The sequence below is a fragment of the Diachasma alloeum genome, unplaced genomic scaffold, assembly GCF_001412515.2.
Source record: "Diachasma alloeum isolate Michigan unplaced genomic scaffold, Dall2.0 Dall_scaffold_00573, whole genome shotgun sequence".
NCBI classification, from domain to species: domain Eukaryota; kingdom Metazoa; phylum Arthropoda; class Insecta; order Hymenoptera; family Braconidae; genus Diachasma; species Diachasma alloeum.
Window position 1 is genome coordinate 23073 of NW_021680705.1, and position 26812 is coordinate 49884.

Consider the following 26812-nt stretch of genomic DNA (forward strand, 5'->3'; position numbering starts at 1 on the left):
ATATATATATATATATATATATATATATATATATATATATATATATATATATATAACTTCAAGAGAATACGAATAACCGGCGCGCGTAAGGGCCCGATGATATCCGGAATTCACCGACAATCTTCGGGCCTCGTCGTTCACCCGTCGGCGCGTAGTCCGTGTACATGTGGCAATCAAGCCACACGGTATACCCGCCGTTGTTTTAACGCAAATTCACAAATTGCATACTGTGAAATTAGTTTTCAATTCCTTTTTTACTTTCCAGCGATTTTGTTTTATTTTCATTTACCTTGCAAAATCTTTTCAAAAAGTAAAGTAATTACATAACAAAAAGAAACAGAATAAGGAGGAAAAAACGTTTCATACAATTTTTAAATATTAACGAATATTCAAGTGATGAAATTGCCGCAGGAGTGATGAGAATACGATAAGTTGGAAAAAAGTAGATATTTCCAATAGAATTGACGGAGAAAAAGTGAAAGGGTATTGAATTGAGTGAGCTTTGTATGAGTCAAGACTGAATCCAACGTGATAGGAATGAGCATATGTTGTATCCCATACTTTCAATGACGAAACACCAAAACAGATAAGAAGTAATCACGATTGAGTTGATATCAACATTGATCACGTCGACGTCTAACACATTTTGATAGAAATACGAGTGTAGAGAAAAATTTATCATCGGGGAGGTAATTCTCTGTACAACGTGCTCAACTTCAACATGATTTTCGGATAACAGGGTGTAGTGGGTTTCACTCTTTTCCCGTATGACAGAGACTTCCAGTGAGGCAGCACCCTAGCAAACTGCTTTACCGGTTGACACGTTTGTAGTCTTCTCCACGCATCCAGGTTATTATTATATAATTTAACTCTTGAACTCATCCGGGATTTAACTACCATACTTGTTATCAATAATGGTGACTTCAAGAAAAACGAAAAATAGTAATTAAACGTCAGCATTGGTAGAAACAACAATTGGAATTCATGAACAAGTGTAGCGACTAAAAAATTCAACGAGTATTTTGAACAAAGTTTCGAAGCACGTGGTCTTTCTCAGACGGCTAGTCACGGAGAACCGAAATACGGAAATCTCCGTTGAAGAAAACATGAAAATGTGTTTTGAACTCTGCAGATTTTGAAGTTGAAGATCAACACTGTGAGAATTTTTTTTTTAATAATAAAAAGTCTTCTCTAACAGGTGTGAAAGTGGTGAAACGGTTTGAGGATATTTTTTGGTTAATTTTTTTTGAGTGTAAAAAGGTAGAGTCGTCGTGGCAGTTGGCGAAGGAACATGTCGACCGTGATAGGTGAGTGTTGGGTATCATTACGGGTTATGTTTATCACTGATTAAAATGGAGAAGGATTGATTTAAAAAACAAAGAACCTAGCTGCCCTTCTTTTTTTTAATGTAAATTAATTAGGAAAAATGATCGAAGAGTACTGAAAAACTTTGTAAGTTCCAAGCATAATTTTCAATGGAATTAGGTCGAAATTTGGGAGACCATTTAACCCATTGCACGACCAAGCGTTTTCCCACGTTTCGCCATCTTGTAGTAGTGTGCGTGGGCTGCTGTACTTCTCTTATGGCGCACTACACAACACTGACGGTCCCCACGTCTCTTACACGTAGACAATCGTAGGCGTTGGTCGTTCAATGGGTTAAAAACATTCAATAATTTTTATGTGGTTTCTCGCAGATCTAACTTTCATCGAAATTTCTGGAGAAGTATTATTCACTCAAAAAACAGTTGGTTTTTGGAATGATTATTTTGGTCAGACACCCCTGTACATGCGTCTGATGTCTTTTCCGTTATTGTTAGAAAAATAAGATATGTTAACGTTTTTTACCATGATATATCAAATCAAAAGTATCACGTGACGTGTTGGCGTATTTACATCGACGTGAGAAGATGAATTTCAAGGAAAGTCTCGAAACATGTATTTTAAATCCAGAAGTTTTTTCTTTCCTTCGGGATATTCGTAAATTGTTCAAATTTCAACAAAATTATCAACGTGAGAGACAAACACAAACTATTAAAAAATTTTACTATCTTCAAGAATTATTTTTATTAGTAAAACCAAAAAAGTAGTATATCGTTAAAACGGACGGACGAGGGAACAGAACAGAATTTGATGCATCAATTTCCTATTTTTTTTACTAATAAAGATGAAAGAAACGTGAAGTTGTTTTATATCGAAATATCTCGAAACTGCCTGACCACTAATCCTCAATTTTGGTTGGTCAATGAGTCACGTGAAGTAGTCGCTGAATAAAACCTCCGGGATTTTCAAATTCTTCAGATTCCAAAAAAAATTTCTGCATCACATTTTTCATTTTTTCATGTGTGAAGTTTGTCTTTATATCAAAACATCTAAATTTTCTGATTGTTAATCATGAGAAAAAAAAAACAGTATTTCTAAATTTTTTTAATTCGTCAAAGTATTCTGCCCTTCCTAAATTTTAATTTTTTCATATTTATCATACGCAAAAATGATCAATTCTTGCTTCTCAGATTTTCATACATAAATTCTAAAGTCTACAAAATTCATGAAAATTCTTCGGTTTCCCAAATAATTCGAGAAGAATCTTTGAAGATTTACGGTTATCTAGAAAATTGTGAAATTTTCTAGGAAATCAATTTATAACCCTCCCCTCATGTTTCAACCATTACAGATTTCAATCAGATTATTTTAAAACATGAAAAAAGGAATTAATCGAAGATTAAAAATTATTCATTGATGTTTCACTCTTCGTTCTCTTAATTCTCTTTAAGTCATTATCAATATTTATAAAACATCCATGAGTATGTGAAGTTTAATAAATTCGATTTCTTCATTTTCACAACAAATAGATAAGCGCGCGCGAAAGCGCGCGCACAGATCTTGTATTTTTAAACCGTGATGATCGATGTCCGGCGAGGCCATCGACAGCTCGTGACGGCTTATAAGCGGAAATCAACGAATTTACTTGGTCTTTTACTCCACATGTAACAAGTAATTCTGTACCCGCTGCATTACTCGTTTGCAAACTTGTCTTCTCCATCGTGTTCCGGCGCAAAAGGCATGATGCCAGTTTTCTACATGTACAGGCATACGAGGGGTCGTCTGAGCACGTAATAAATGTTGCTAGAATCCACCGACGAAAAATGTTAGGGATGCATTCCGGACAAGGCCGCATTAACACCGAAGGAAATAAGAAAGAGGCCAACGAACATCCGGGGAAAACTAACCGTACTCCTTCACTTGTCCGTTTGCAACGGTTTTACGGTTACGTTATGCTCGACTTGAGCCTCTCACCGATCTTCTCTCTGGTTCCTTGTTTTGTTGTCAGTCGTTCATTTGCATACTTCAATCTTTTGTTTTTATGCCTGCATTTTCCTTTCCACTGTTTCTCAAATCTATTAATTATTAACCATTGATGAAAAAGGAGGTTGTACTTTTACGGGAACTCTCATGGTTTGTAAAGTTATTGCGTGTCTCCCTATACCTCTCGTCAACACTCAAGCAATGCCACATCTCTTACGTAATCGACGACGTTTCATTTCTGATTCTTGGTTTTGACTTTTTCTCTATTATTTTCATGGAATTGTATTTTGTGTTTACAGTGGAATATTTCAAAATTGTTTGGTATAGAGAATTAAATCGTCTGGTTAGTTAGTACTAGTCAGACGATTTGCGCGCTTTGTCAGGCTGCGCGCCCGTCACTAGATTAGTTTCTGCTATACTATTTTATTTTTTTCATCTTCTGGATTAGATTAAGTTAATTCGATACATTCTTATTCTTGTTATATATGAGTGAATCCGCCAATTCTCAATATGAAAAATTGTCTCAAAATTTTAAAACTTTTTTCCTATTTTTTATCGAAAAGTATAGTCCAAAAGGAGAAAAAAGAGCGTAACCGGAGCTCTCTAAGTCAATTGTTCGCGGAGATATTGAAGGTTGATTTTTTTTCCGTTCTAAAAACTTCTTTTTCAATTCTAATTACGAGCCACTAAGAACGGTAAAAAAGATTTGAACCCATACATTTCGTCGGAAATTTTCTGAGCTTTTCGAGAAAAAAAATTGTTTTTTATGTATCTATGTACTTTGGCATAGAAAATTGAAAAAGAAAGTTTCAAATGGCCATTTGGGGTCGTTTCCCAACCTTTTTTTTTCATCATAAAGTTCAGAAAATTGACTAACAAAAACATTTTTATTTTTGGTGCTCTCACAAATTCCGAGGTGAAATGCAGAAAGAAAGAAAATTTTGTCCTTCCAAAAAATTAGTTTTTCAAAAATATGTCGAAATCTAAAGGAGATAGCGAAATTTTTGAACAGATCTTGTTAGAAATTGAGGCTAATAGTAGGGCAGATTGGGGGCACGTGATATGGAAAGGGTGAAATTAAAGACACGCGGATTACAAAAACACTGGTGATGTACTTTATTTGTGGCGCAAGCCACGCGTCTTGATTTTAGGGATACACGAATTGGTGAATGTCTCAATGTCAATTTGATAATAGTCTTTACACTGCACTAGAGATTCTCTCAATAATAAACTTGATGATTGACTCAAAATAGTTGATAGTTAACTCAGAATTAATTGATAATTGAACCAAATAGAGATGCTACACAGAGCGCTAGAATCAATATAATACTCGGTGATGTACTCGATACTCGGTTACTTTGATACTGTACTCTATAGGTGACTCTCTGACTAACCGATGTATACTCTTTGAGAAGTAGATTGATACTACTGAAATTTCATAATTGGCGATTTGCTTCGTGATTTGCCCGTGAATCCGAAATTAACCATTGAACACACTATTGTAATTATTGGAAGTTCCTTGAAAAGAAAAACTTGCGTTTGGAAGAAGAACTTTCAGAAAAATTCTCAGAAGGGAGTGAAATAACACATTTCATTAATTCAAATGTTTCATGAAATTTTTTTATTCAAGACAGTGATGAGAAACAAGGATTGGATGGGTAATAGTAGACTTACATTTTTTTCCTTTAGAAAGATGATGAAAAATTAAGAAGTAAAATCAAATTATCATGTTACATTGCTTCATATCTCGGGATTTTTGCGGAACAGTATAATGTTGTCATTCTCGATCGCTGATCACTTACATGCACATGCATATCAAGTTCCATAAAATTATTCATGCTCGTTAAAAATAGAGCTTTCATTCCATGGAGAATTCTTAAAAATTCAAAAAACAAAAAACAAAAATGGTTGATTGGAGGCCAACGAAGCCCATGAAATCAGTGATTCTACTTACGAACAGGTAACTCTCACATGGTAAAGAGAGTGCTAATTGACTAGATGCAGGCTGAGAAACACTTGGATTAAAAACAAAGAAATTAAAGAAGAAACTCTAGTTGCTTTTTTTTCTTTGGAACTGATCATATTATCCATTGGCTATTTGAAAAGTCATATGAGGCTTTAGTTTCAAAAAAAATCTATAAATGGATGGAAAAAAAAATTCTGAAAAAATCCAGTTGAGTTCAACTGGGTAGAAGAAAAATACGTCGATTTTCAGTTCTTCAATTATAATGACTTATTTCTTGAAGTGATAGGTATCCAATAAGCCAACGAGTCAGGGCATTAACAGCAGCCCCTTATAAGGCAACAGTAGAGAGTATTGCTGAATATCTGATAGATCCACAGGGGAATAATCATTGAACAAAATAGGGGGTCCAGATAATTGGATAGATACCCAGCTTACACTTCAACATTGAGTATCACTTGCAGAGATGGTNTCAATTATTTATAGTAAAAAACAAACGAATGTTTGTTGTGTCTTATTCACCTGTTGATAATGCCATCTAGATACTGGTCAGGTTGAAGGCCAACTCCATTTAATTGGAATCATCGTTTCACTCATTGAGACATCCTCAGAATACATCTAGGGATGCTTCTTGTGTCCTTGGACACAATGACACATTCAGGATTAACAATGTTTGATCCCAATAATCTAAAGATTCTCAGTTTTTAAATATTCTGTCACTTTGACAGCGTATCGAGAATTATTTCACAAGATTTTAAGATGATTTTCATCCGAAAAATCAGGAAAAAACCTGATAAATGAGTGGGTGATTCCATTTTATTNATATGACACGACCATGAGTCCAGATGTTTTGACATCTTTTATCATTTTTCAAAATTANGGGAGGGTGTGCCTGTACCGCTCACCGGGTAATACCGCTCACCCGATTTTCTCCACAACCATCAACTTGAAAATTTCTTTCTGTTCCTGATCATGAAGAATTTGATGATAGGATGTGATTGTCGGAAAAATTTCACTTTATTTACCACTTTAAATATGAAAAAATACGTAACGAAGTTTTGAGATCTTTACAGTGAAAACTCCACTCATGTCAATAATTATCAACAATTTTGTTGACGCCGATCGGAGCCGGTAATACCGCTCATAGGATCGGCCACGTAGTTGCTCGACAGTACTCGAGTACAGGTTAGGTTGTGACGCGAGCGATACACGCAAAACCCTACACGGAGAGAAATTTTGAATAAAAATTATCCTGAAATCTAGATCAAAATTATCTGGGTGGAAGGATAATTCTGTACTGATTTTTTCGTGATCCAATAACTATCCTTTNCGAGGATTTTCAATCGGAAAAAAAGCATCTACTTGGTAAGTGTCTGAAATCACTTCTCTAGAGGAGAAATTCTTCAAATTTAGCACTAATTTAGAAGGCAAGGGAAATCAACCTCCGGGAAATCCCAACGTTTAGCAAAATTATGACAGAAAAGTATGACAGTTTCATTTTTAGGTTCATATGAGCTATCCGTGACCCCTTTTCTGGATCAAAATTTTCATCAGAGAAGAAGAAATCTGAATCTAATCAAAATACTTTTTTGATGTCATCGTACAAAANATCAAACATCTGGAGAGTTTTTATGATCATCTGTAAAAATTACTAACCTCACTTGCACTTCTGGAATGACGTAAACATGAGTTACCACGCAGAGGTTATATGCAATTTANTCAACCTCCGGGAAATCCCAACGTTTAGCAAAATTATGACAGAAAAGTATGACAGTTTCATTTTTAGGTTCATATGAGCTATCCGTGACCCCTTTTCTGGATCAAAATTTTCATCAGAGAAGAAGAAATCTGAATCTAATCAAAATACTTTTTTGATGTCATCGTACAAAAATCCGTTATAAGGATTTAACTCNGCAGTTAATATTTCATGTTCTACAAAATTTAATTCGATTTCCCTGTCATGTTTTTTCACTATTTATTTGTTATTTCGATCGTCCATTGATTGCTGTAACCATGACCGTCATATATACGACGTATTCGCAAGTACACTCAAGTGTTACCGACCGGGCCAGAAATATTTTTACCCCGAGAGTTTCTACATTACCTTTAGATTTTTTATTATTTGGAAGGATAAAAATAGTCGCGCATCTGGTTANGAAATTTTCACGGAAAATATATATAGATAAGTTGATGTATAATATCGAAAGGGGGACATCTAAGAATAGTTTTCTTACTTATTGTGATCTTTCGATTTTTTAACAAATAGGAAGAAAACATTCTTCCCATCAATTNCACTTGAGTGGATAAAAATTATTTTTATGACAGTATAATAACTAACCGGATAACAATAATTTTTNAAAGATTCTCAGTTTTTAAATATTCTGTCACTTTGACAGCGTATCGAGAATTATTTCACAAGATTTTAAGATGATTTTCATCCGAAAAATCAGGAAAAAACCTGATAAATGAGTGGGTGATTCCATTTTATTTTCTGTGGAAAGGAATCAAACTTTCCNGCTATGGTTAAAAATCATGATGTTTAATCATGATTATGTAGGTATTCATTCATTTGATTATTTGTTATTATTATAATGAATATTATTATCATTCCTTCCTGAATAAGATTCAGATATAAAACTCGGTTTTGTGAGTATTAAGCGATAAATGAAGTTTTCATTGGTTACACCCATGAAAATCTGCCCTCAAAAAGAAAAATGTGTGATAAAAATTGGCTTTTNATCTTTACAGTGAAAACTCCACTCATGTCAATAATTATCAACAATTTTGTTGACGCCGATCGGAGCCGGTAATACCGCTCATAGGATCGGCCACGTAGTTGCTCGACAGTACTCGAGTACAGGTTAGGTTGTGACGCGAGCGATACACGCAAAACCCTACACGGAGAGAAATTTTGAATAAAAATTATCCTGAAATCTAGATCAAAATTATCTGGGTGGAAGGATAATTCTGTACTGATTTTTTCGTGATCCAATAACTATCCTTTGAAAGGATAAATTTTAGGGAATATTTCAGTATAATATTTGCCCTTAACAATATAATATTTGTCCTTAACAGGATAAAAATTATCAAACATCTGGAGAGTTTTTATGATCATCTGTAAAAATTACTAACCTCACTTGCACTTCTGGAATGACGTAAACATGAGTTACCACGCAGAGGTTATATGCAATTTATCTTGTGTTTATTATTTGTAATACATCAAAATTGGAAGTTCTGTAGAGTGAAAATCGTCAAGTGCATCAGCAGTTAATATTTCATGTTCTACAAAATTTAATTCGATTTCCCTGTCATGTTTTTTCACTATTTATTTGTTATTTCGATCGTCCATTGATTGCTGTAACCATGACCGTCATATATACGACGTATTCGCAAGTACACTCAAGTGTTACCGACCGGGCCAGAAATATTTTTACCCCGAGAGTTTCTACATTACCTTTAGATTTTTTATTATTTGGAAGGATAAAAATAGTCGCGCATCTGGTTACTTTCTAATGCGCACGATGGATAAAATTTAGTCCACTTGAGTGGATAAAAATTATTTTTATGACAGTATAATAACTAACCGGATAACAATAATTTTTATCTTTCTCATGTAGATTATTTGTTTTGATCCATATAAATTTTGATAAATATATCATCAATTTTTTATTGTATGGTGAAAATTATCGTCCAGTAGGATAAAATTTATTTTATTTATAATAAATTTTATTATTTAATATCAATTTTTGATAAATTTCAGAATAAAGATCCGTGAAAAGTGAGTTATAGTACACTTTTATCCTACTGGAAGCATAATTTTTATTAAAAATTTCTCCGTGTATGAGCGGCATTGGAATCGTGCCGAGCGGTATTACCCGACGACGGGTACTACCGCTCAATAGGCTCTCTCTTTTATTTTCAATCAATTTTGTGGATTNTCGGTTTTGTGAGTATTAAGCGATAAATGAAGTTTTCATTGGTTACACCCATGAAAATCTGCCCTCAAAAAGAAAAATGTGTGATAAAAATTGGCTTTTGTTTGATTTCCCTGTCAATTTTTTTTTAACATAAAATATGTGAAGCTTGGAATAAGATTCACATGAGAAGGTTTTGTGAGAAACTAAATCCAGCAATACTACGTGTATTTGAGATTCAACGAAGAAATTGGATATATCCATTCAAAATAAATTTTCAATTCAAAGTTCCCTTTTTCTGAACCGTTCATCGTGGGATGAGGCAAAATTCAATTTTGCAACGAACAGCCTTGTCGGACAGCTCCACAAAGTTGTCATTTGTGATTTCATTTTCTCATCAAAAGTTTTGCAAATTTAATTCATAATTGATTTATCCAAGTAGAAAAAATTGCAACCTCTGACATAATTTGAATGTTAAGTATTTATTAGTCATTTTTTGAGAAAAATATTCAAGTTGGAAGTGGAAACTGTTCAACATATTTAATGTTTGGCAGTTATAGCCTTTACAGTTTGAGGGATATTTGACGCAACCCCATTCGGTTTAAGAAACTGCACATTGGCTTTGTGAGGGATGTTTATGTTTTTTCATGTAGAAGATGGTGAAAACCAAATAAAGTTGAAATATGTTCTCATATTTCCTGTAATTCACTGATTATTCAGTTATGTTAGGAGTTATGAGCACTTTCTTAACTCAATGAATGAGAAAAAATAAAAAATGAATAAATAAATTAAATCTGAGCCAGATGCTTCCATGTGCTTATCAAGAGATCAGTATTGAAACCTTTTTAGTGACTTGACATCATCCACAACAACGTGAGGATTTGTCTCAACGTTGATAAGTCAAGAAACCATGAATCAGTTTCTTTATAAATGATATTATCCTTCATCAGTTTAATTGAGAAGAGTAGAAATCCGATATTTAGAGTTGGGCTTTGGAGAGGGAATTTTTCCCCGAATATTGATTCAGTGNCGTGGGCGGTACAGGCACACCCTCCCCTAGTCATTGCCTCCTTCATGTAATCGTCACCAGTCAACAAATTATTATTATGAAGTTCTTCCACATAAACTAATTATTTATTCCATCATATGTATACCCTCTCGGGCCTTTACATTTTGTTCCCATCCCTATAATGAAACCCCGATATAAAATATTGATAGTTATAATAAAAAAAAACAAAATACATGAATGCCATATGGGCCNCCAAGTAGAAAAAATTGCAACCTCTGACATAATTTGAATGTTAAGTATTTATTAGTCATTTTTTGAGAAAAATATTCAAGTTGGAAGTGGAAACTGTTCAACATATTTAATGTTTGGCAGTTATAGCCTTTACAGTTTGAGGGATATTTGACGCAACCCCATTCGGTTTAAGAAACTGCACATTGGCTTTGTGAGGGATGTTTATGTTTTTTCATGTAGAAGATGGTGAAAACCAAATAAAGTTGAAATATGTTCTCATATTTCCTGTAATTCACTGATTATTCAGTTATGTTAGGAGTTATGAGCACTTTCTTAACTCAATGAATGAGAAAAAATAAAAAATGAATAAATAAATTAAATCTGAGCCAGATGCTTCCATGTGCTTATCAAGAGATCAGTATTGAAACCTTTTTAGTGACTTGACNTTATTAAAAATATCATAGTATTACAAACATCCATGTTTGTTTATTTATTTATTAATTATTTAATATTGCTGATTCCAGCTAGCCTTAACATCTGGCGTTAACCAGTTAGCCCATTGTCAATGGTTTTGGTATTTAGTTATCAACGCGCTGGTTGTCATTGCCTTCTTCGTGCAAAAGTCACCAGCCAGGACGCGCAACCGTGACTCATGTCGAGTACACGCAGCCGTAAGAGAGAAAAATTACAAAAGTAATTTTAACTCAAAGAATTGAATATTACCTTTCGAGGTTACATCGCACTTGCAGAGCAATAATTTCTCCAGTTGCGACATTTCTCGTAGGANAGAAACCATGAATCAGTTTCTTTATAAATGATATTATCCTTCATCAGTTTAATTGAGAAGAGTAGAAATCCGATATTTAGAGTTGGGCTTTGGAGAGGGAATTTTTCCCCGAATATTGATTCAGTGAATCTGTTTTTGTTTTATAAAATACGAATTGTTCATTCGTAATTTTAATCAATTATTTATAGTAAAAAACAAACGAATGTTTGTTGTGTCTTATTCACCTGTTGATAATGCCATCTAGATACTGGTCAGGTTGAAGGCCAACTCCATTTAATTGGAATCATCGTTTCACTCATTGAGACATCCTCAGAATACATCTAGGGATGCTTCTTGTGTCCTTGGACACAATGACACATTCAGGATTAACAATGTTTGATCCCAATAATCTAAAGATTCTCAGTTTTTAAATATTCTGTCACTTTGACAGCGTATCGAGAATTATTTCACAAGATTTTAAGATGATTTTCATCCGAAAAATCAGGAAAAAACCTGATAAATGAGTGGGTGATTCCATTTTATTTTCTGTGGAAAGGAATCAAACTTTCCAATGCACTGGTAGGGGAGGGTGTGCCTGTACCGCTCACCGGGTAATACCGCTCACCCGATTTTCTCCACAACCATCAACTTGAAAATTTCTTTCTGTTCCTGATCATGAAGAATTTGATGATAGGATGTGATTGTCGGAAAAATTTCACTTTATTTACCACTTTAAATATGAAAAAATACGTAACGAAGTTTTGAGATCTTTACAGTGAAAACTCCACTCATGTCAATAATTATCAACAATTTTGTTGACGCCGATCGGAGCCGGTAATACCGCTCATAGGATCGGCCACGTAGTTGCTCGACAGTACTCGAGTACAGGTTAGGTTGTGACGCGAGCGATACACGCAAAACCCTACACGGAGAGAAATTTTGAATAAAAATTATCCTGAAATCTAGATCAAAATTATCTGGGTGGAAGGATAATTCTGTACTGATTTTTTCGTGATCCAATAACTATCCTTTGAAAGGATAAATTTTAGGGAATATTTCAGTATAATATTTGCCCTTAACAATATAATATTTGTCCTTAACAGGATAAAAATTATCAAACATCTGGAGAGTTTTTATGATCATCTGTAAAAATTACTAACCTCACTTGCACTTCTGGAATGACGTAAACATGAGTTACCACGCAGAGGTTATATGCAATTTATCTTGTGTTTATTATTTGTAATACATCAAAATTGGAAGTTCTGTAGAGTGAAAATCGTCAAGTGCATCAGCAGTTAATATTTCATGTTCTACAAAATTTAATTCGATTTCCCTGTCATGTTTTTTCACTATTTATTTGTTATTTCGATCGTCCATTGATTGCTGTAACCATGACCGTCATATATACGACGTATTCGCAAGTACACTCAAGTGTTACCGACCGGGCCAGAAATATTTTTACCCCGAGAGTTTCTACATTACCTTTAGATTTTTTATTATTTGGAAGGATAAAAATAGTCGCGCATCTGGTTACTTTCTAATGCGCACGATGGATAAAATTTAGTCCACTTGAGTGGATAAAAATTATTTTTATGACAGTATAATAACTAACCGGATAACAATAATTTTTATCTTTCTCATGTAGATTATTTGTTTTGATCCATATAAATTTTGATAAATATATCATCAATTTTTTATTGTATGGTGAAAATTATCGTCCAGTAGGATAAAATTTATTTTATTTATAATAAATTTTATTATTTAATATCAATTTTTGATAAATTTCAGAATAAAGATCCGTGAAAAGTGAGTTATAGTACACTTTTATCCTACTGGAAGCATAATTTTTATTAAAAATTTCTCCGTGTATGAGCGGCATTGGAATCGTGCCGAGCGGTATTACCCGACGACGGGTACTACCGCTCAATAGGCTCTCTCTTTTATTTTCAATCAATTTTGTGGATTCGAAGGAGAATTAGGCGTCTACTCTTCGAGAATAACGAGTTCAATAGTTAAAGAAGTCTCACAAATACGTTTTTTATACTCAAGTTGAAATATAAAATATAAAACTGGCATTTCCCCTTACGTGGGCGGTACAGGCACACCCTCCCCTAGTCATTGCCTCCTTCATGTAATCGTCACCAGTCAACAAATTATTATTATGAAGTTCTTCCACATAAACTAATTATTTATTCCATCATATGTATACCCTCTCGGGCCTTTACATTTTGTTCCCATCCCTATAATGAAACCCCGATATAAAATATTGATAGTTATAATAAAAAAAAACAAAATACATGAATGCCATATGGGCCAGTCAGTTGCCCCAGTCAGCAGCGTTTTTCCTGCACCAGATCCAGGGACTTGTAAAAAGTTGGTTGAACCGCAGACCCGCGAAGCCATCACCATCGCCATCAGTACGGTTGTCAGAAAGTACTCCAAGGCCGCACCGTTTCCAGAATGACTCCATGTTTCCATTCCCTTTCCATTTTCCAACGCCATGGCCTCAGATCGAGAGGACTACTCCTAGGCCACACCATTCCAAAGGACGACTCCAAGTTTCGTCACCCCCTCTCATCATCCTTTCCTTGGTTGAAGGAGACCACTTCAAGGCCACACCACCCCTAGGGCGGCCCCAAGCTTCTTCTCCCCTCCCGCCGCCATCTCCATGTTCCTAGCTGGAACTCAAACCTCGTCAAAGCGCTGCCATCTCCTGGCCACAAGGGACCCTAGCAGCTACCACATCCCTTGTGGTCCCCTCCCTGATTCTGTTCCATTCATAGCCGTTTCCCTTTTCCCCTGTTCAGACTGTTGCTATGTACCCCTATAACTATTTCAATTCTATTTCAGGAGATGCCCCCCCCCCCAATTTCCGCCAATTTCTCTGGGCATTTGTCAGCTCTTCCCTCCATAGTCCCCCCAATAGTCCACCAATTTAGCAACAACCCCCCCAAATTTCACTGCACTTTCTCCGGATAACTGTCGGCTCTTCCCTCCATAGCCCCCCCCCCCATAGCCCGCCAATTTAGCAACAACAATTTGTCAACTGCATTCCCAAAATATCACTCCTTTCAGAATTCATCCACTGAGGCACCTCCACAAAGTTTCCCTCCATATTTCCCGAAAGTCCCTTGATGCACTCCCAAACATAGCCGACACAATCATGTTGTTCGTTCCCTCCTTGGGTGTCACACACCTATCCTTGCCTTGCCTCAGTACCCAAATCTTTCCTTTTTATCCTCCTCATCAATGTGTTTCTCCCGCAGAATAGCCGCAGCCTCACCATCAACTACCACGTGGATCTTCCCCAAATTCCCGATATAACCTCCTTTCTATATTCACACATGGTGCTTGCCGCCAGTTTCTCTGCCCCTCTCACTCCTCTCGCCCAGTTCGTTAGGCGTCAGCTAACCTCGTCGCCCGCCCTCCCAGAAAACAGTCTTCAAACTTCCCAGATTTCACTATTTCATCCCGAACTTATTATTCCCTTGGAAGATTGCCTCTTGAGGAACCCCCAGTCACTTTTCCTCCAATATTTACCAAAAAAAACCCATAATTTTTCCCAAAAACTGACGACGCAACCCCCCAATGAACCACCTCTCACGAGCGCCACCACCCGTCCCTACATAAACTAATTAAGAAAGTTTATTAAAAATATCATAGTATTACAAACATCCATGTTTGTTTATTTATTTATTAATTATTTAATATTGCTGATTCCAGCTAGCCTTAACATCTGGCGTTAACCAGTTAGCCCATTGTCAATGGTTTTGGTATTTAGTTATCAACGCGCTGGTTGTCATTGCCTTCTTCGTGCAAAAGTCACCAGCCAGGACGCGCAACCGTGACTCATGTCGAGTACACGCAGCCGTAAGAGAGAAAAATTACAAAAGTAATTTTAACTCAAAGAATTGAATATTACCTTTCGAGGTTACATCGCACTTGCAGAGCAATAATTTCTCCAGTTGCGACATTTCTCGTAGGATTATTCCTTCAGAAGACTCACTTCTTTTCATTTTAATATTTATTCGCACTGTATAATGAAAAAGTTAATAATAAATTGATTTTGAGTAAATAAAGTTGCTCTATCATGTGTCTCTTTCGAGCACAAAAAACGTTATGAAAACGATAGGTCTGTGGGGGCGCTACCAGGCCTTCATGGTGCATTTTTTCGAATTGCTCTCTAAACTTGTGACTCGATCTGCATGATCAGCGGTACTACCGGTAAATATCAGGATTGTAATCCCAAGAACGAGACTGAAATATAATTCTTTTAAATAACCAAAAAACTCAAGGTCCATCATGAAATCGACACAATTTCGTGAGCTTATTAAAAACTCAGTTCATCTACTATCTCAGTTTTACTTAGTTTTGATACCTTTATGAGCGCAATAACGGCACTGAAGGCTGACTCTTCAGAAACTCGAACCTTGGATCAGTCCAAGTGTAATGGAACGTTCTGCTGGATCAAAAATTGCTGGAAGATTCATCTGCAATGAAACGATGAAACAAAAACATGGCATCGGTGTAAAATGTCAATTGAGATCAGAAGTGGAGGGAATGTGAAAAGCATTATCAATTTGTCTCCCCAAAAGACTTGTTATCAAAATAATAACCATATCAACAAAAAATCATTCGAAATCTTTATTCCAAGCTTACCTCATTCAATTACGTACAGTTCTTTTATCAGTTGTACATATATCAATCGTGGATTTTTTTTCATTTTGCATATTATAGCAGGAATGTTTTCAACAATTCTCAATTGAAGATAACCTCTTTTGACCTATCAAAATCCATGGGACGAACGATTCTCCGTAATCCAAATCGTGGAGCACTATATAGATAGGGTAAGGGGGGGTAGTACCGCTCAGCGGGTAATGCCGCTCACCCTGGTTTTGGACGATTGGCTGAGGAATAGTATATTTCGTCACTAGGCCGAAAGAAACTTTTCTGGCGAATATGAGTTTGCAGCCCGAGCCGAAGGCGAGGGCTGCAATCGTATGAGCTAGAAAAGTTTTTTTTGGCCATATGACGAACAGTATTTTTTGGTATGACGGCCATAGGCAGAGATTCACGGACGCGGAGCGGAGCGGAGCGTCCGTGAAGCGCTGTCTCACGGCCGGAATGACAAAAAAAAATTTTTTTTTCCCTTAATAGAACAATTACATAAGAAAAACTTATTTTCATGTGAATTTTGAATTTTTCATCGTTGAAAGTGAGTGAAAAATCATACATTTGATTCCCGATGAGATCGATGTAAGAATTTGCCCCCAAAATTTAAGGTTTTTCGTCAGTTTATATTTTTGAATAACACGAAAAGTAATTGAATATGAGTTCGTCATACATTTATGAATCGTTTGACAGTTCGTTGATAGTGAAAAATACCTCGGTTAATTAATTATTAATATTTATTGAACTCTCCGCGTTTGTTGGTAATTCCGCTCACGAAATTCTGCTAATACCGATCACTCTGTGGGTAATACCGGTCACCGAGTGACAGTTGAGGTGCATGAAGCAGTAGGCGCTCGACAAACAATCAAGTAAGTTTATTAAAATTGATTGTTATTGAATGATAAGATAAAATGGATAGAATAAAAAATGAACATACAATGAACACATTGTGTACTCATATTCTCCAAAACCATTCAGTGGTACGAAAATATTCGTAGTACAGTTTTAGGGTTAGGTTCATATTTATTTTCGTAGGATGCCACCAGAAAAAGGACAAGAGTCCAAAATTAAAGGAAAATGGAGTGGAGAAGGAATGAAGACGGCTATTGAGGTTCGGGAAGGACGAAGTCTGGTACCGCTGTCGTGAATGTGGACAGTGGTCTCATGCAGCATGCGTTACGTCAACGTCAGCTGAGTAATACGTCTGTGATTCATGTGAAAATTAATTTATTATCTTTATATAGTTCATTTTTTATTATTCTTTGGTTCGTTGGGAGTTTACCAAATGTTTAATAGTGATGTATCCAATCTAGTGTGTTCGTTAACATTTGTTTAAACAAAGGAAAATCTCAAAGATTCTTGTTTTGACTTACAATAATTATTATAAATTTATGAAAATGTTCAAATAAAGTCTGTCTTTGCGTTCAATTCAATATTAATATTTACAAGACGTGAGTAAAGCCTGTTAGAATGGAATTATAATCTTGCGGGGGGTGTAACCTTCACCTCGAGCGGTGTTACAAGCTCCCGAGCGGTACTACAGGCATGCCGAGCGGTATAACCCGCATTGTGAGGCAGTACCGATCAATCGTTGATTTTTATTAAATTGGTTATTTTAAATTTTGGGGCTTTTCAAAAAAAAATCGCTTTTTACGGTTTTTTCAGGCGAATTCGAAGAACCTATTCCAAAAATTTATTTCTTTTTGTTTATTAGGGAAACTAGAAAAATTTCTCATTTTCCTTAGGTGATCGGTACTACCCCCCCCCCTACCCTACGTTAGGTGATCAATTCTTAATCAACTATTTAGTCCATACGCAATACCCCCTTCCCGTGGTCACTAAGAGGTCGATGGAATTTTATCATTGGATTTTATGTTCTTGGGGGTGAGGAATCCGAATATGTTATTTATTTTGTCTTCCCGTCGCGCAATCATTTGTTGTAAACAAATTAGTCCCCATTTTTAGTGAATAAATGTTCTTCTGGGAAAACAAAGAGAGATACAGAAAAATTGTTCAAACAAAAGTTATTCCTCGTTATTTCACCAATAAAATGATTTTTGACTCGTCGAAATCCATCCAATACTTCCCGAGATACAGGCTAAAGAGTGAGCGTGGGTGGATAGACTGCGCGGACGACGGGTGAGTATGGGGGCGCAGCAGTGTATCTAAACGAATATCGTTTGTGTTTGCATACTGCACTGCGCTGAATAAATTTTATAAACATATGATGTTGAACAATGTGTAAATCGTGTTCAGTGCCTTCCTTTACCATGTTTCGATCTATGGTTTCAATGAATTTTCATGTAATTGACTCATTATTTATCATTTTCTCTTTTCAGATATCTTCATCTTCAATATGAAGGGGTCTTCTATTCATCCGATAACAGGAATTATACATTATCATTATAAGTTGCTGGCGACATTTTTACGTTGTCCTCTCGAAGTATGGAATGCGTTTTGTCCCTTACCCGACATGAAGAGTATGAGAGAAAATAGAAATAATCGGCAGATTACAGATATTATTCCTTTCTGCAGTAATCTAATGCAATACAGAATGTACAAACCAACGATATTCACTCACATACTCTGCTCCGCGCCCATACTCACCCGTCGTCCGCGCAGTCTATCCACCCGCGCTCACTCTTTAGCCTGTATCTCGGGAAGTATTGGATCGATTTCGACGAGTCAAAAATCATTTTATTGGTGAAAGAAAGAGGAGTAACTTTTGTTGGAACAATTTTTCTATATCTCTCTTTGTTTTCCCGGAAGAACATTTATTCACTAAAAATGGGGACTAATTTGTTTATAACAAATGATTGCGCGACGGGAGGACAAAATAAACAACATGTTCGGATTCCTCACCCCCAAAAACATAAAATCCAATGATAAAATTCCATCGACCTCCTAGTGGCCACGGGAAGGGGGTATTGCGTATGGACTAATTATGCCATTTAATTCAATGTTTTTCATTATGGAGATGATAAAATAATATTATATACACGCACACAAACAGAACTAACTATCGCCGCTAATACAGGAATCATCGTTCCGCCGGGGGTGGGGGTAGATCATAATTATTTAACTTAGTTTAATTAATTAACAATAAATGTACAAACGATAAAAACATCAAATTCGCAATGTACAAACGATTTTTTTTCAAAACGATCCTTAATTTAGATCAATTTAGCAATTTTTAATTGTCTAGCATCATGCAAAAACCTCATTAATTTTTTAAAATTAATCAGTGAAGGTACAAACAAAAATTTTGATGGTTTTATGCTGGTTTTATGCTGATAGAGCAAGCGAACAAATGCATTCCTGTTCTTAAATGGTGAAGGGAATCCATCCGAAAAATGATGGATTTTACGTAAATTATCAAATTTCGATTTTGAAAATGTTATCAGTTCTTTTTGAAACAACAAAACTGCTGTCGTGGTTCAAACAGTCTGAAATACCGATTCAAGACAAATTTGCGACTTCATTCCCATTCCTAAAACAGATAACACGGTGCAACAAAATTCGGATGAGTTCGACCTCAGAGATAGGACCGCCACGATCTTATAGATTTTTTAACGCTGATTTCAAATCCATTTGAAAAATCTGTCCAGCACGTCTAGTTTTCGGGAAAAAAAAGTTAAAGTTGTGAAAAGTACCTAAAATGGACAAATAGAAAAATTGATTAAAAAATGATTCTAAACGCAATTACTCGTATGAAAAAAAAAGTTAGTTGTCGAAAGTACGATTTTTATAGTGGAGCCAGCCCCCTCTCGATTTGTTGCGGAAAAATAAGTTTAAAAATTACGAAAAATGAATAAAAATACTGGATTTTTTGAGGAAATTGTATCACCGGAAGTTGGCTATGCGGACGTGAATCATCGCCAAGTTCAAATCGAACCACACACATGTTGTAACCTCCACTGGGTTTGTAATCAGAAAACATACAAAACCGAATATCTCAAGAACTAATCGTCCGATTCAGCTCAGCTCCAATATCAATCATTGCAATGATAAGAGATAACTTCCTGCCGAATGTCAAGTTGATATCCCGAAAACTTTGTGTGAACGGATATACATATTTTGATTGATTGCGATAGGAGAAATCAAGACGAACATTTTGAAAAAACAAGCAATATGACGGAAGCTATTTGACAGATGACTGTTACTTTTTGTGTAAATTTTGTTTTTCAATTTTACTTTCTACCAATTCCATTGGTAGTATGCTTCCGAATGGAACTCGATGCATGTTTCTTAGAAATGAAAACTTATTAGTTGGTATTTTTGAAAATGTTATAGCCAACAATATTCAAATTTCATTACCTTTTGATGTACCATAGGTTACCATGTACCATGAGGATGTACCATCCTCATTCTCATTGAATTTTTCGATTTTTTGTCTCTTTTCTGTCCACATACGTATGTATACACAGACTATGTTCACGTAGTTGATTAGAATAAATAGGGAGTGAGAATAAGTAAATATGCAAAATACTAGTGGTTACATGGGTAGCGTGCGGCTGTGATGGTCATAAAACCGTTACTTCATTTTCTCTATTTCTATAAAATGAAAAAAAAGCAATTTTTTAAAATGTAATATGATCTTTGTAAGTCAGCCTAGAGTGAAACTGAACAGTTAAATATAAACGCGTTGATCCTTTTCTTATTAAGAATTTTAGATAAATTGTTCTATCTCAGTAACTATTGAATATATTGACCTAAAATTGCATATAGGAATGTTATTTGACAATCCTACCTAGTAGTCAATGTTTCAACAGGTTTCCCTGATTTTAATCAATGTTATAGTGTTCAAGAGTGAATTCTGACCAACAAAATACAAAAACGCCAATATCTTGAAAAATTTCTATAGAGGGGTATACATATTTTGCTTGATGCAGATAGATGACATCAAGACAAACATTTTGAAAAAAAAATTGAAATCGGTTGTATAGTTTTTGAGATAAAGAGCAAAACAGTTTCACATAAAAAGTTGAATATCTCCGAAACTATTGGTCCGATTTTGCTCATCCAAAATACCAGACTCTGTTGTCACAAGACCTGAAATCCTACCAAGTTTGAAGTTTCTATCTCGATTATTTTTCAAGTTATCATGTTTACAAGCAATTTCAGCGAAAAAATGAAAAAACGAGAATAAAACCACATTGCTTGGGGTGTAATGGTCTTTTTTTTGATTCATTTAGATAGGTATCATCACGACGAGTATTTTGAAAAAAAAAATTGAATCGGTCGAATGGTTCAGGAAATATCGGCAAAAAACGATTTTTGAGGAATTGCTGTATCTCAGGAACCGCTCAACCGATCGAGCTGAAATTTAGCCCAGTTTTGAGTATCAATAGTACCAGATAGCAGCCAAAATTTCAAGTTCTTTGCGCTGACCGTTCTCGAGTTATGGGGGCAATTGGTGACATACGCACACAGGTGACCACAGACATACATACATACATACAGACATTTTTTAAAAACATCATTTCTTCACATTTCGTGACATTTCTAGGCATTTCCACCCAAAATTACGAAATCGAAAAAAATTACAATTACATAGCTTCCATTTGGAAGCAAAAATTATTGAAATTAGTCGAATAGTCTTTGAGACATCCACGAGAAACGATAGAAAAACAAATTGCTCTCTCTCAAAAACTAATGGATCGATCGGGCTGAATTTCCGTATAGAGTTAGTCCAAATCATTACCAAATATCTGACAAAATCTCAAATTCTTTCGAACTTTTTTAGCCCTTTATTCATTCAAATTACGAAAAAGTGACCAACGACTGGACACACGCTCATATACACACAGTCCTCAAGCATTGTGTTTTTACGTTTCAGACCATTCTTCATTTCCAGACAAAATTAAAGAATGTAAAAATTGAACGATTGCAATGCTTCCATTCAGAAGCAAAAGATTTCCAATAGAATATATCAAAACCGAATTGGAAAGACAAATTAACGTTTGAAACAGGTTCTTGGGCTTTTCTATCAACAAGTCTTGCGTCTTTTCACAGTCTCCACGTTCTGGAATGAAATACGAGGACATTGTCTCTTGTGCATTGAATCATCATCACTCATCAAGGTCAAGCAGTAGTCACAGAGCATGTGTAGTGCCGATTTTCCTCTACACCGTTTTTCCATCGCGGCAAGGTCTTGGTGGAAACGTTCACCATGTTCCTCGCTGGTATCTACTAAATTTTCGGGGAAAAAATCAAGATGAGAGTGCAACAAAAGAATTTTGAGGGACATATTGACACCTATTTCCTTGAAATTGCTGAGTATGTCCTGGATGAGTTCCTGGTATTTGGGAGCACGTTTGCTGCCAAGAAATCCTGAAATTACGTTCTTCAGGGAATACCAAGTCTTTTCTTCAATTTTATTGAGTGTCTTGACAAATTTACCGTCATTCGCTATCAGCTTTCGAATCTGTGGATTAACGAAGACCCCCTCCTTGATTTTTGCTTCACTCAACGATGGAAATAATGTCTTCAGATACGCGAAAGCTTCTCCAACCTTCTGCAACTTTTTTATGAAGTTTTTCACCAATTCTAGTTTTATATGCAAGACGGAAAGTAGACTTCGATCGCGTTCGGCGAGCCGTTCAGTCAAAACATTTTTTTGTCCAGGGACGAGACCATCACGAAGAGGCCAGCCCTTGCGAATATAATGTGCTCACGATTCCGACTGTCCCAGATTTGCCACTTGTGATTCTTGTATACAATTTTCTCCATGATATACTTAATCGTTTCATGTTTTTCCTTGAGGGTAGTCGAATATGCGATGGGAATGGATGGATACTGGTTCTCAATGTGTAATAAGACTACTTTTAGGCGACTACACGAAGAATCTATGAACAATCGCCATTCCTCTGGCCTGCGCTCAAACCCCAAACTCTCCATCAACCCATCTATGTCATGAGCATAGGTCAGATCCTCTACTTCCGTGAAAAATGAACGGAATTCCTGATTTCTTGACCGGAAACGGGAAATACGCGCTCCAGGAAGGAAGAAGTAGTGACGCTCCTTCAATCGGGACGCCAACAATTTCGATCGAGATTTAGTTAGCTCTAGATCTCTCACTAAGTCATTGAGTTCTCTCTGGGAGTACAGTTGAGATTCAAGTGTGTTGTTGAGTAGCTCTGTAATATCTTCATATTCAGAATCAACTACTCCATCAGCATCTTCCACTAATGAATCTGTTGGTGGGTTGATGGGTGGTGTTGGTGGGTTGGTGGGTTGTGTTGGTAGGTCGTTAGTTTGTGGAGGTATGAACGACGGGGGATCCATTGAAGCTACCTCTGGGTACTTTAACTTATTTTTGTGCTTAATTGAGTAGCCTTTCACATTGACCGTACAAAAATAACAATTTGTGGTGTGACCAGTGAGCTCTCCATATGGCTGGAACATTGAACGACATCTTGGAGGTTCCTGTAGGCACAGGTTGGAGATTTCGTTGAAAATTATTACAAACGATGTGGGGGACCCATGGTTTTTCGAGGTTTCTCGCTGATCTATCGAAAATCTTCTCAAATGCTTCCACTAGGGCTGGGGTAATGTTCTTTCTCTGATTGAGAGGTGTGTACTGAAGCACACGTAACAAAAATGATTCGGAGAGTTTTTGCATTTGCGAGGCATGATTTTCGATATCAAAATGACTTTGACGTAAAAATTGAAATGTCTACTACCAATTACGTTCCTGTCCTCATTCTTTTGTTAATAAAAAAGAGCATATTTCATGAATTTGCTAGTATTTGGAAAATCTTCATAACAAAGTGATCCAAGTTACAGAGTTTATTCTCTGGATATCTTTAAAACGAAGAGTTTGCGAGGAAAATCACTGACAATGAATGATATTCTGATGAAATTCCCTGAAACTTCTTATTCTCAAATATTTGCTAAGCAATCTGAAAATTCGCTCTGGACTTAATATCTACTTTAGCCACTCCACCACGGATATCATGGAATCGAGTAGGGAACTTGAAACACATAATGAATTTTAGACCAGAATAAAGGAACTATTATGGTGGAAAGTCGAGAAAATTGAATGATTTCATTATGAAAATCTGAAAAATTACAAATATTATCCAGATGAAACTTTTTTTCTCCTTGAGGCATTCTCTAGAACGCCATGTCAAATAATGAACAGTGGGGAAGCTGTGATCCATGTTCATCCGCACATGAATTGTCCCCACCCATAAGGACGAAGATGTTGGCAAATAGTATATTGTGTCATTAGGACCGTAGATGGCGGTTTGCGATGAGTGTGAAGTTAGCAGCACGAGGCGTTGGTAAGGCAGCGACGAGGCTCGCCGAAGCCCCCCCCCCCCCNGGGGTCGTACATCGAGAATCCTCGTTGAACAATCCCACCCCCTACTCCTCCAAATTTTTCAAGGAAAATTCGCTCAAACTAGCGAAAAAGACTGACCGTCGAGCTAAACGGCAACGGAAGGGATGGGGGATTATTTATTGCTCCAAAAATAAACTGCTATTTTTTTAAATTTCATTTTTCTTTTCTGTCGATCAAAAACATTGAACAAAAAAACTCAGTCTGTCAAGAACATTCTAAATTCTGTTAAGAACATTCAAAAATATATATAATCTATTCGAAATAAGATGCAGTCGATGCGGTATGCCAATATAACCCCAATATGGCGACTTACTCCCTAGCAAATAACTACTATTGAGACCATCGGCAGTGGCGGTGGCGCATCTCAGTGGATTGTACGATCCGCCGAGTTTTCATGTAAGCGACAGTTATAATGGCTCACTTCATGTTGTATTCCTACGAATGTTTTGTGGGTTACCCATCTAGAAACTGTATGAATTTACGGACCAAGGAATGGTAAGTCTCACTTACCATATCTGTACCTCGTTTTACAGACCTGGTATAGTCCAGTCAAATTAGATTTTGTATATCGAAATTAACCAAAGGGCACCAAATTACACCAATCGATAGCTAAAAGTGTAATTATTAATGTTTTAAAAAGTATATGCTCAAATTTGCCGGGGTGATTCACAATTTGTTATAAACAATTGGGAATTGGCGACAGGCCGTCTTCAATCCTAGATATCTTTAGTTAACCTCACCAGATGGGAAAAAAAAAAATATTTCTTTTTAGCTGAGAAAATTTCCTATCGCGGGGAGTTAGGGACTTATAGCCCAAAATGTACCGTTAATTTATTATAAATTATAATAGCAATTTCGGAGCAGTCGGCGCAACGCGTCAGCTGTTCCCCTCCCTGCGCGAGGGCCATGAGTCACGTGATTGGCGCCATGCGCAACTTATTCAAACCTCCTGCTGCGCTCAACGAAATAGCCCTCAGCTGGGTTTTTGATCAATATCTCCGAAGCTGTGGGTGGTAGCCAAATTTTCATTATAAACTTTCTTGCAGATTTTTATTTGCTCTATAAAAATGGTTTTGACAAAAATTTTGCTATTCTCCAAAGTTTCCGAGATATTCAATGAAAAATTAACAATATTCAAAATATTCAATAAAGTTGAATTTTGTCATCCTTGAATTTATTTAGACCTCTGAAATTCCGAGACTATATTGCAACCTTGGATTTTTCTTCGAGAAAATTCTCGAAGCTTCTCAAAATTTCCAAGAAATTGAAGAAATTTCTAATTTCAGGAGAAATCTTGCGAGTTTCTAGAAACTTTGAGAAGAGAAATTTTAGAAATAATTCTAGAAATATTGAAAAAAATTTTCAAGCATCTAGAACTCTAAAAGGAATTCGATAAACCTAGAATTTTTGAAAGAATTGCTTCCGTTTATGAAAATTCCGAATTTTTTTTGAAAATTTCCAGGTTTCCATGAATTCCGAGGGAATTGAAGCAAACACTAGAAAATAGAGAATTCTCAAAACTTCCAGAAATTTCGAAACAATTCAAGGATTTCTATACGGAGAGAAATTTCCAAGAGAAATTCTAGTATTAGTACTGGAAAAGAGGGTTAAAGTGACGGCCAGGGAAAAATTCTAGTGCTGGGAATGGACATTTTATTGGTGTTCCTGTGAAAATTTCACCTAAGTACACGAAAAACTCGCAGGAATACCAATAAAATTTCCAGTGCCAGCACTGGAATTTTTCCCTGGCTGCCACTTTGCCCCTCTTTTCCAGTGCTAGCACTACAATTTTTCTTGAAAATTTTCTTAAAAATTTTTCTTGAAAGTTTCGGAGGAATCGAAGAGACTTCTGGAGAATTCCAAAGAATTATGCAGGTTTGTCGAATTGTTGGAGGAATTCAAGAAATTTCTAGAACTTCTAGAAATTTCGAAAGAATTCCTAGAAATTCGGCATACAACGAAATACAATGAAAGCAATAAACACTGAAAGCAGAAATGCATAGAACATTCAATGAATATATTTTTGAGAAGAACTATTTAGTTTCACAGAATATAAGAAATTCAAAATATATGAAAAGAGAAAATCATAATGTGATAAAATAATAATATTTAAAGTTCTCAACATTTCTTCAACAACAATGCCACGCTTTGATCTATCAAACAACTATAATAATTTGAATATTCATAAATTTCGCAAATTTATGGCAAATTTCGCGCGCATTCGGATTTTTAATTATAAGAAAACCATATGAAAACTCATCAAAATTAAAATTTTGAAGGTACAAAACAAAAAATAGGAAAGTGTTCCCCTGGACTTGTCAATTTGCATCAGAGGAATTATAAAATTAGTAAAATTTCAGATATAAAAAAGGGATCTTGAATAATAATAAGTGAAATTGTCCGCCGACAATTCAGTAGCAAATTTTTTAATTTTATTTTGACCATTTTTTATTTTTCATTGAATATCTCGAAAACGTTGGAGAATAGCAACATTTTGGTTAAGACCATTTTTATAGAGCAAATGAAGATCTACAAAAAAGTTTATAATGAAAATTTGGCTACCATCCACAGATTCGGAGATATTCATCAAAAACCCAGCTGAGGG

General features: G+C 35.8%; 1 protein-coding gene across 2 annotated transcripts in view; it reads left to right on the forward strand.

The window, feature by feature from the left end:
• LOC107043439 (eukaryotic translation initiation factor 4 gamma 1) overlaps positions 1 to 26812 on the forward strand; it is a 212800-nt gene that overhangs the window by 4945 nt on the left and 181043 nt on the right. The window contains exon 1 of one of the 2 annotated variants that reach the window (XM_015264959.2): positions 174 to 1307. The exons of the other annotated variant lie outside the window; for it this stretch is intronic. Within the exon in view, the coding sequence (XP_015120445.1) occupies positions 1292 to 1307 (16 nt within the window). The 5' untranslated portion in view covers positions 174 to 1291. Of the gene's footprint in view, positions 1 to 173; positions 1308 to 26812 lie in introns of those variants that run through there. 2 annotated transcript variants of the gene reach the window in all.